This window comes from Hyperoodon ampullatus, assembly GCF_949752795.1.
Source record: "Hyperoodon ampullatus genome assembly, chromosome: 12".
In the NCBI taxonomy this organism is placed as follows: domain Eukaryota; kingdom Metazoa; phylum Chordata; class Mammalia; order Artiodactyla; family Ziphiidae; genus Hyperoodon; species Hyperoodon ampullatus.
In genome coordinates, this window is record NC_136925.1 from 38,968,524 (window position 1) to 38,980,554 (window position 12,031).

Consider the following 12,031-nt stretch of genomic DNA (forward strand, 5'->3'; position numbering starts at 1 on the left):
AGAAATCTTTGAGAAATTGTTATTCTGCTCCCACAATCACCCAAGCCACAGGTGCCACCAACTATGACATTTGGAGATCCCTAACAAGTAATGTGTGGTAAATAAATGTTGCCACAAATTCTTTGAAGCTCCTTCCATCTGAGAGGTGGAGTCTATTTGAATCTAGACTGGCTTTATGACTTGCTTTGACCAACAGAATGTAGTAGAAGTGACAAGCAAGTTTCAGAGCCTAAAACCAAGAGATCTTGCAACTTTCTATCTTCATTCTCTTGGAATGCTATTCTAAGACTGCCACATAAGGAAGCCAGTATAGCCTACTGGAGAATAAGGCCGTATAGAAGAGAATGAGACACCCCAGGGGATAGCCAGACATGCCATCAAATGCCAGACATGCCAACTCTCCAGCTCAAAAGCTGGAGAGCACAGGCAAAAACTAGCAGAGAAACTGCCTAGCCAAACCACAGAATGGATGGAAATAAATCACTGTTTTATATCATTAAGTTTTGGGGTGGTTTGTTATGCAACTGATACAATATTGGTTAGTGGGAAAACCAGCCTATACAATGTATATATATCTGGATGAGCTTTTGCAAGGAGGAATAAATAAGGTCATTTGGGTTAGGTTTGGGAGGAGGACAGCAGGTAAACTTTCTTGGCTATATCACAAATCATGATCAGGCTGATAAAGGAAATGACTACTGTTAAGTAAGAGTGACCCTGGTTTATTTCTATGATCTGTTGTAACTGAAAATAAGAGTCATTATAGTTTCTAAGAAGAGGCAGTCAGATAACTAAAACTATATCAAAGAAAACACAGAAGAAAGTGCCTACCATACCACCTGAGATATAGCAATTGCCCAAGAGATGCTTAAAACAAAACAAACCATAAATAAAGAGGTAGAGAAATATGTATGAGCCAGGCAGTAACAAGGGGTCCCAGGGCATAAAGTGGTCAGAATCCAGTATTAATACTGTGTGACTTTGGCAGGTTATTGACATCAGATGTTGGCAGTGAAGGATGGAGAAGACTCTGCCTAGAACACTCCCGGCCCATTCTGCCCTCACACCCCCAGTCCCTCATGCAGGCTTGGGTTCCTACTGCACATTATGACTATCCTCACCAAGTAGTACCATTAAATTGAACTGAATTGAACTGAATTGAATTGACCTACCTCCAGTCTATAAGTTTCTTGCCTTTAAGGGCAAGACATATGTTAGCACAGTGTCTGGGATGTAGTAGGTGGTTCATAAATGTTCATTTATTGGACACTTTTAGGGAAAACTGATAAAAGAAAACGTCTAGTCCTGTTTCAGGTTGGTGTGAACTTGCTAAGTGCAGCAACCATGTCTTATTAAACTTAGCATTCCAAGTGCTCAATAAAACAACTGGCCCACAGGAGCTACTCAAATGTCAAGTTAAATCTAAAAAGAAATTTAGTTAGATTAGAATCTTGAGAGAATAAAACTGGGCAAATACACAGATTACAGATAAGAACCATATCCTAACATCTTAGTGAAAAGCTCTATAATTTATTTCAACTTAAGTGTATCAACATCATCTACCCTTTAAACTAAGATAAAAATTTTATGAATTTACTATATTGTCCCGTTTTGAGAGCTAATATTACAGTTCCTCAATTTTCAACTTAACCCCTTTCTACAACTCAGACATTAAACTTACCCACGTCAATAGTTCAACCAATACCAATTTAATCATTTAATAATGGTATACTGCCATAATACGTAGAGAGTTACCATGTAAGAACACAAAACATTAAATGACATGGCATGAAAAATTAATTCTGAGCTGAAAAATATCCAAACCCCAGTCCTGGCTAGAACTGACTATAGTTTTGTCAGGCACCATCTTCAGTTTTGCCACTGGTTTATTGACTAAACCTCAACTACCATGACCCAGCTGCTTAACAGTTTTTATCAGCACCAACTCTCTCTAAGTAGTTATTCAAAGGAGTTTATGAAAGGCTTCAAGTAAGAAAATTAATTTTATGAACTAAAAATCCTTGTGCTTGGCCTTAATATGAATAGTAGATGTAACCTAATAACTCACAAAGTTAGATTGTGTCTTTGCAAAAACAGGACCTTCAGAAGGAAAAAATGGCATCTAATATTTCCATTCAGCACCGAAGAATAGGACTATGCTTTAAAATCCTATTGGTATTTGATGAAATCTAAGGAAAAAAACCTAACTAGCAGTGTTACATTTAACTACCATTTCCTCCATCATTTACTACTGGCATTCTAATTGAATGTTTTTTTCAAAGTCTCATGTTTTGAAAATAAAGATTCTCCAAGTGCTTTTGATTTCCAATACTTCAATGCTACATAAAATTTAGACCAGGGATGGGCAGCCTTTTTCTCAGATGGCAAGACAGTAAATATTTTAGGCTGTTGCAGCTACTAAACTCTGCCCTTTCAGTGCGAAAGTAGTCATAAATACTATGTAAACAGAACATTACAAGGTGTGCTGTGTTCTAATAAAACTTTACAAAAACAGGGAAGCCCACAGCTTGCTGATCCCTGCTCTAGAGTGATTAGTGTCTTAAGAATGTTCTCAGTTATATAATATGGGGGAAATATTTGAGTGTAAATTTAAACAAAGATCTGGTGATACACAGAAGTATGCCTAGCCAACAAGATTTTTATCTGCTTCTATTTCCACCTGAAGATGATCAATAATTTCATGGCAAGAGAGGAGGTACTGAGAACTAGACACAAGAAGGGGAGCTTTGAGGCTCCTTTGTTCCTCTCTGTGGATTAGAATGCCCAAACTTCCTACAGAACAGAGAAGCTCATACCACAAGGACAGGAATGGAAAAAACAGAAAGCAAACAAGCTATAGGTGGCAGGTGTGGAATAATTTTAGGAAAGCCAAGGAAACAGAGATGCTACAGCATTGATAAAATCAAAGTCTAGAGAGCAAAGAATTTAGAAAGTGACCATTCCAATATTGTTAGGCACTAAGTAATTTTATTAAAATAATTTAAAGTCTTCCTATGATTCTCTGGTAAGAGACATTGACCTCACTTATTTAGGTGGCTCAAACAATATACTCCATCATTCAATGTCATCAGCTAAAACGCTGGTCCTAGGTAAAACCGCCTACAGTTTTAAAGTCACTGAAGGCCAAAAAATGTTAATCATCTATTTTCAGTACCTCTAAACCAAACTCAACCCCATGATATACCTCTATCAATACTCCATGTCTTCATGCGTGCCTCCTTTCTCCACTCACCAAAATTTTCTCAGGAAGGAATGGAAACTTATTCACATTTAAGAATGTCAAAATGGGAGCTCAAATTTTATTCCTTACAAATCAAATGAACTTTCTCTAAACATTGAAATTTCAGTCATCAGCAAAGGAAGGAATCAAGAGACATGATCAGAATGTTGCTAGAGCCACACCCTAGAAGGCTGATCCCAATCACTTATTTGCCACCGTGGTGAAGCAGAGAACAGTGTCTGTTCCTCCTTTCTTCATATGGCTGCCCAGCTAGACTAAATTCCAGCTTCCTTTGTAGCCAGATGTGGCAATGGGGCAGGAATATGCCTTCCCCTTGGCTACAATGTGGATGTGATACTGGGAGCTGATAGTCACAATACCAGCCCTGGACTGCTAGAGACTTCTTCACAAGAAAAAAATAAACTCATCTTTTGAGGTCTCTGTGAGATCAGTCCAAACTGTATCTTAATTGATACAAGCTTTCTGGCAAACTACAGCATATGTCACATTTTACTACCCTGTCTAATTTCCTAGATTCTAAGTTAAATATTTCTTTAAAAGAGGTAGAACTTTGGCTGAGAGCTTTAAGTCATTTAACTAAGGAATCAGTAGACAGCAGTACCAAAATTACAGTATTGCTTTTCTTGGACACCATCTTTCTTATCTAACACTCAAAAAATTGCTGGCTCTGCTTACATGGAAGCAGCATAATATGGTACAAACATAGAAGTATCTAAAAATAACAGTTCAATCCTTTTTTTTTTTTGTAAGCATGATTGTGAAGGTGAGGAGATGAAAAATATCTCATGGAATCACCAAAATAGCTAAATATTAAGCACTTGTAGATTTTCCACTTTAAAGGTATAGAGTGGGAATATTAATAAAATATAAAGATTATTTAGGTGGATATATATTGTCTTTTCCTGACTTCTGGCTTACTCTCATGATTATTACACAGGGATATAGACATGGATGGTGCAAGACAGGGGCAAAAAGATCTGGTTTGGCTGAATGTAGTCAATGCCTTCCCTTCTTCCCCCAAAGCTAAGCTGCTGGCATGCTTTCAGCTTAGTATCTAAACTGTCTCCCCTCTAAAAATAGTTTTCATCTTTGGCAAATATCACTGGTTTTCCTCTTTGCTGTAAGGATCTGCTTCTTTCTTTTTTTGCCCCCAGAATTTGCCTTTTTAAAAAACTCATCAAGGCTACCAACCATTGTGGCTCCATATTTTTTTTTTTCATACTTCTCTGCTACCTGTCATTTCTCAGAGACAGAAAGCATGGTGCCACCAGGGATAATCCTTGCTGCATATCAGTAAGGTGGCCTTGCTGGGGTGCTTTTTAAATTACCACTTCCCAAATCCCACCCCAACCCAATTAAAAGAGAATCTAAAGGGTTTCGGAAGTGCTCCAGGTGATCTGAATGTTCAGTGAGGGTGGAAGAAAAAGGGCTCTGAAGGTCAGAAAATATACATTCAAATCCCAGTTCTGCTATTTAATAGCTGTGATTTTGGACAAGTTACTTAACATCCCTAAACTGCATTTATTCCGAAGAATCCACTGCATGCCAAGCACAATGTCAGGTGTTGAGTAAGGGTTATCATGACAGTCCCTGTCCTCTAGGAGGTTATAGTCGAAGAAACAGGAACTAAAGGAAGCTGCAGACAAGCAAACAGACTTAATCCTAATAGGGCTACAAGGGCACCCAGGAAGGAAATCCAGTCTAGATTCCAGGGATCAGCAAAATCTCTAAAAAGGTAAAATCAAGGCTGAGTCCTGCAGGACAAGTAATGATAGATGAGGCTGCTAAAGGAAGACTTTTTAACAGAGGAGGAAGTGTGTGCAAAGGCCTGGATACCAGTCAGCTTCCTTGGGAGATACAAGTAGTTCAGCAGGATTGAAATAAGAATGAAGGAAGGACAAGAGATGAGGACCAAGAGTGACCTCAGCTTTCACATTTGCAAAACAAAGATATCATCTGCTCTGCTTGGTTACCACAAAGATCAAATTATACTATATATAGCAAAGTCCATTGAACAGAGCAGGTACTCAAGTGATAAATCCCCTCAGTTTTCAGCTTTAACATAACATGAGAAAGCCAAGCAACAACACACTTTTTCTTCAGGTCATCTCATCATAGCACAGAATTCAACAGTAAGCTCTTTTAAGCTATTTATTTTTCCTGGGTGCATCTTAATCTACTGTGGATTACTGAAGAGTCAACTCTCAGGTCTCAAGGGTGCCAACAATGGGATTTCCTTCTAAAGGTTTAGACACTTGAGGGTTACCCAACACTAGGCAGTAGATAACAAAAGTTTTAATGCATTGTTTTAAATTCAGTTAACTGCAGCTGTGAAGCAATTCTGACCCAGGACCAGAATACTTCAAATCCAACCCTGGCTCTGACACTAGTTAGATAATTTACTTTGGGTTAGAGACAACTTTCTGTGCCTTGGTTCCCTTATTTGTCAAAATGAACAACATAGAACAGACTCCCTTAACACAGTATAACAGGGCTACTTTTTAATTGCCACTGCCTCTCTCCCCCCATCTTAAGGATGGGTTAGGTAAAATGAGACTCTTCAAAGCTAGCAAAATGCCTTTCCCTGATAGAGATCCTGGAGGTGAGCTGTAGCTGGCAGCAAATATGTATATCAGACAACATCTCATGGCCAACTGATAAAGCTACACAGATCCTGCAGATGTCCTTTGGCTCCAAAATGCCTTGATTCTTTAAAAAACTATTTTGGCCCTTTAACAACTGATTCTTTTTTTTTTTTTTTTTTTTTGTGGTACGCGGGCCTCACACTGTTGTGGCCTCTCCCGCTGCGGAGCACAGGCTCCGGACGCGCAGGCTCAGCGGCCATGGCTCACGGGCCCAGCCGCTCCGCGGCATGTGGGATCTTCCCGGACCGGGACACGAACCCATGTCTCCTGCATCGGCAGGCGGACTCTCAACCACTGTGCCACCAAGGAAGCCCAACAACTGATTCTTATAAATCCTAAAAACAAGTCTAAAAATTAACTTATTTCTGATCAGGATATTAATGACTCTCAATTTAAAATGAGAGGACTCATCCAGAGAAGAATCACCAATACAGGTTTAGAATGGCAAATACTGTCAAGATGCGACTTTCACTATCTTTCTCATCACACTGTTTATTAGCAAACTTTACTATTCAGTGTTATGTTTTAATATGCCTCAATTTCAAAAAGCTTCTTTTAGAACTATGTGCAGTGATGAATATTAACTAAAATTATTGTGGTAATTGGACTTCCCTGGTGGCACAGTGGTTAAGAATCCGCCTGCTAATGCAGGAGACACGGGTTCGAGCCCTGGTCCGGGAAAATCCCACATGCCACGGAGCAACTAAGCCCGTGTGCCACAACTACTGAGCCTGCACTCTAGAGCCTGTGAGCCACAACTACTGAGCCTGCGTGCTGCAACTACTGAAGCCTGTGCACCTAGAGCCCGTGCTCCACAACAAGAGAAGCCATCGCAATAAGAAGCCCGCTCACCGCAACTAGAGAAAGCCCGCATACAGCAACGAAGACCCACCGCAGCCAAAAAGTTAGCAAATTAATAAATATATTTTAAAAATTATTGTGGTAATCATTTATATATATGTATATAGCAAATCATTATGTTGTACACCCTAAACAAATACAATTTTATATGTCAATTATATCTCAAACTGGAAAAAAAATACTAGTACAATCATAGGAAACATACTACCTTAAAATATGGAGTATTCTATTCATTATTTTTGTTCTTAAGTGTGAAATTTACTATGTTCTGAATGGCATCACAACTTCCCACATGGAATGCCACAAAACATATGTTTCTTGACAAGAAAATTCAATGATTTTAGTAGCTCAACTGCACATTAACATAGAAAATGTAGTTAGCTGATCAATGACTTTTTTTTTTTTTTTCGGTACGCGGGCCTCTCACTGCTGTGGCCTCTCCCGTTGCGGAGCACAGGCTCCTGACGCACAGGCCCAGCGGCCATGGCTCACGGGCCCAGCCGCTCCACAGCATATGGGATCCTCCCAGACCGGGGCACGAACCTGTGTCCCCTGCATTGGCAGGTGAACTCTCAACCACTGCGCCACCAGGGAAGCCCCTGACTTTTAATTTAGAAGTAGCTGTATTTAGAAAGAAGTAACTTTTGAGTGCCTATTATATACCAGTCACTGTGCTAAAGAGATTTATGTGCATTATGGCATAATTTAGCCCTATGAGGTAGGTACAGTCATCCCTCAGTATCCATGGGGGATTTGGTTCCAAGACACACACACCTCCATATTAAATTCTGCAGATGCTCAAGTTCCTTATATAAAATGGCTTAGTATTTGCGTATAACCTACACACATCCTCCCTTTTACTTTTTTATTTTTTTAATAAATTTATTTATTTATTTTTGGCTGCATTGGGTCTTTGTTGCTGCACGCGGGCTTCCTCTAGTTGCAGTGAGCAGGGGTTACTCTTCATTGCGGTGCGTGGGCTCCCACATTGCAGTGGCTTCGCTTGTTGCAGAGCAGGGCTCTAGGCATGCGGGCTTCAGTAGTTGTGGCACACGGGCTCAGTACTTGTGGCTCACAGGCTCTAGAGCACAGGCTCAGTAGTTGTGGTGCACAGACTCAGTAGTTGTGGTGCGCAGGCTCAGTAGTTGTGGCTCACGGGCCCAGTTGCTCTGCGGCATGTGGGATCTTCCCAGACCAGGGCTTGAACCCGTGTCCCCTGCATTGGCAGGCAGATTCTCAACCACTGCGCCACCAGGGAAGCCCCAGGCGGATTCTTAACCACTGTGCCACCAGGGAAGTCCTTCCCTTTTACTTTAAATCATCTCTACATTACTTATAATACTTAATATACAATGTAAATGTTATATAAATAGTTGCTAGTGTGCAGCAAATTCAAGTTTTGCTTTTTGGAGCTTTCTGGAATTTTTTTCTATTTTAGATCTGTGGTTGGTTGAATCCTCCTATGAGGAACCAGCAGATACAGAGGGCCAACTGTACTATTATTAGCATACCTACTTTACAGAGGGGAAGTGGAGCTTAGATTCTGCACCTTACTCTGCTAATAAATGATAAATCTATTCTTTGAACTCAGAGCTCAAGAAAGATCCTTAACTTCACTCCTGTTCAAAACAGTTGTCTCTAGGTACAACAGACCTTAATTAACTTAAAATCTCCAGAAAATTAAAGTTACATTATAGCACAAACTTTATGAACAGTGACTGAATCTCACCTTTAGCCTTCTCTTTAATATGCCAAAGTAATTCTAGACCCTGAGCTTTCAAAAACCTTTAATCATTTATGGTGCTCTCTGCTATATCTACCATTAGAAAAATTTTTAAAAACACTAACACTGTACCAATTATTTTCAAAAGCCCAGAGGTATTAATCAAGTGATCCTAATAGTCTTAAACACTATCCTCAAACCAAAAGATAAATGGAGATTGGGAAACTTGCATTCTAAAGTGCCACCATCCAGATAAAATTACTCTGTGAATTAGAGTAATTTCAATCAGATCCTATAAAATGGAACATTTTTCTCAAGATTAGAATGAGAGAGTAACTATAAGATAGTTTAAGGGCCCAAACTTTGGAACATAAAATGGTTTGCCACACGTCAAATTCAACAGCAGAAGGCAAGCAGCAGGAGCTAGGGAGAGCAGGAAGAGTTTAGAAAAGTAGTAATAAAAGAAATGACAAAATGACTTACTTATTCATCTCCCTGGCAGTTCTACCTTAATTTCTCTCAAAAATCACATGCTGCTAAAATAAGTTCTAATATCTTACTATATGGTGTCCTGAGTTTTAAGTTAACACATTACATTATTAAGAGAATCCCCAATGGCATTTCATAAGCATTAGAAACTCAATTACATTTTCTTAGAGGGCACATGACTTATGACTTAACAGTCATTAACACAAAACAAACTGGTGTACATAATCTAACAAACCAGTGTAGATGTGTACTTTGTTAATTCCTTAACTCATTAATCACTCTTAAAAAGGATTTTAATCTCCAGAATACAAACGATCATACCATAAACACTATTTTTAAGTGTCACGTAAGTTATTTGGTAATAAAATACCAGATGAATTTTTAAAAATAATTATCATACTAGAGTCCATTTAATATAATGCACTCAGCATGATAAACACAAAGTTATTAAATGGAGGAAATGTAGGCAGGATATTCCACTTCAGTTGTGTGACAGGAAGTACTAGCTCTGGAAGCTTAGAAATAGGACCACCAAGCTCTGTTTTAGCACAAGAAATAAAGGAAAACATGCTAGTGAATAAGGGTAAAAGAGGAAGTTCTTTTTAGTGAACGATCTGCCATATATTTAAGACAATCCCAAACGTTAAAAAAAAGTGCCTCATTTTTTTCACTTGGCTTACGTGATAATATACTTCCCTAGGTACACTGGAGCTCAAATTTTGCAGTTTCACTGTAACAAGACTGCTTGTGGCCCACACATCCTTAGGGAGACAACGATGGCTTGTAACATGAACCTGTTCGTTTCATATCTTAAAGTTTGACGATTGTTACATTTTTCTAGCAACACATGAAAAGTAAATCATTTTTTAAAGTAAGTTCCACAACAGTGAATAAACTGAACACTACTAAACTGTACAGTTAAAAATGGTTAAGATGTTAAATTTTGCTGTATTTTACCACACAAAAAAATGTGAGTTAATGAGAAATTACTCCACTTAAATGTTAATAGTAACTTGTTATGTAAATTTTGATTACTCTAAAACCAAATTCTTACGCTTAATTTTTAGTAATTTGTTGTTGTCATTAACAGCTGGATTCGTTTTACGTAACTAATTTTTAAGGATACTTCCATACATGAGGAAATTCTTTAATTCTGAACTAGAGAGTGAAAGTGAAGCACTATTCTCAATTAGCATCTTTCAAATCATCTGAATTACTTACTGCCAACAAATACTAGTTATGAAATTATAAATGTGTTTCTACTTCAGCTGATTCCTTCATTCAGTGAAGTGCAAATCTCGAAATTAGGAGAGCAAGATCCCTAAATAAACAGGCTTTTCTTAAAGCAGTGGTAGTTTTGATTGTGAGGTTGGCAACACTCCCCACTCCTCAGCACTCCTTTAGCACGATTGTGGCCCAAAATACTAACGTCAATCATTTCCAATCACCGTTCTCGCCTGGCTCAGCCCTACCAAATTTGTCAGGCTTTTGTGAACTCCCATGGGGTTCTGTTCAGAAAAGCGTACAACCTAGGTGAGTTTGGTAGCTTGGGAAGGGCCTGAAGCAATCAGCTTGGCTTGGCCCAATAGGAGAAAAGTATCCAGGAAAAGAAAACCGGAAATACTTCAACTTTGCGCAAACCCCCTTTCTCAGTCACAGCTAGCTCCCTTCCCGATGAAGGGCTGTGTTCTCGAAAGATCTACCCCTTTCCAACTCAGATGTCATTCCCAGATCAGCTGCTTGAGGGGCAAGCGGCGCTCAACCTACGCCCTCTTCTTCGAGTACCTTCTTCAAGTGCCAGCGCTGGGCTCAGCTCACTCTGCCGCCCCCATCCAAACCCTACACGAAGAAGGGCCCTGGCCCACAACCCCGCCCGCGGACAGCCGGGAGCCCCGGCCTAGGCGGCCTTGGCCGTTTGAGGGTTTGCGCTCCAGGGTCGGCTGGGGGCACCAGGGACCGCAGGAGGGGGTCTCTCCGTAGGGGGAGGGGACGGCCTCACCTTGACCCTGATTTCGTAGGTGGTGAACCGGCCCCGGCCGACTCCCACTGTCTGCGGGTTGCTCACATCGATCTCGAGGAAGTTGCTGGGAGGCCCGTAGGCGTCATTCAGGTTCTGCGGCTTGGTGATCAGCCGCCGGGTGTCCGCCACGGTCTCCGCCATTTCGCTGCTGCAGCCGCCGCCACCGCGGGCTCCGTCCACCCCCTCGGCGTTCCACCGACCCCGCTGCCGCCGCTGCTGCCCGCCGCGGGGACGCCGGGCTCGCGCGCAGCGGTCGCAGGGCGAACGAGCACGTAGGGTGGGTGTTCACTCCGCACGCGTAGCTCCTCCCCGCGCCCCTCCGGCTTCCGCCTCCTGTCCCCAAGTGGGGAACAGCTGACCCGCTGGAACGGTGCGTCCCGGGCAGGGAGTCCCAGCGGAAACCGCGGAGGGTGACTGCGCACCAGGCAGAGGAAGAAAAGCGCAGTCAGGTTACTTGTAGGTGTGAAGACGTTCCGGCCAGACTACAGCGCCCACAGTGCATCGGGCGAGCGCGCCGCCGCGAGTATGCGGCCCAGGTGCTGCGGGACCGGGGGTGCGAGGGCGGGCGCTTCCTGTGTTTCTGTGTCCGTTTTGGCCTGGACCAGTGGGGAGAACGCCGGAAACGGTCTTCGCGGTCTTGGGAGCCGCCGGCACAAAAGTTAAACGGCGAGGTAGGGGAGGTTTGCCCGCAATCAACAAAACTGCCTACGCTCAGTGCCAACCTATCCACCGTCTCACTGTAAACCCCTGAAAATGCCTTTCTAGGTAACCTTGAATTGATGCCTCAAATGATTTTGATATCAACTTGAGAGTTTCACCGTACATGTGTCTGGCTTGGTGAATTGAACGTGGGAAAGTAGACTGGAATAAAACAACGTCGCGAGATCATACCGTACGGTCGAACCGTTTGGGGAGACTGGTCGGCCCTCTAAAACAAGATAACAGATAATATATGGGCTGAAACCTGCTTTGACTTTCTGATGTTTGAGTGATCTGCAACTTTTCCCCTTCAGTTCCCACAAAGTTCCAGT

General features: G+C 41.5%; 1 protein-coding gene across 1 annotated transcript in view; it reads right to left on the reverse strand.

Annotated features, from left to right (window-relative positions):
* The window catches only part of SNX3 (sorting nexin 3), a 44,907-nt gene extending 33,685 nt beyond the window's left edge, over positions 1-11,222 (reverse strand). Inside the window, exon 1 of the mRNA XM_079716533.1 lies at positions 10,980-11,222. Coding sequence (XP_079572659.1) covers positions 10,980-11,141 — 162 coding nt within the window. The 5' untranslated portion in view covers positions 11,142-11,222. The remainder of the gene's footprint in view (positions 1-10,979) is intronic.
* Positions 11,223-12,031: the final 809 nt, after the last annotated feature.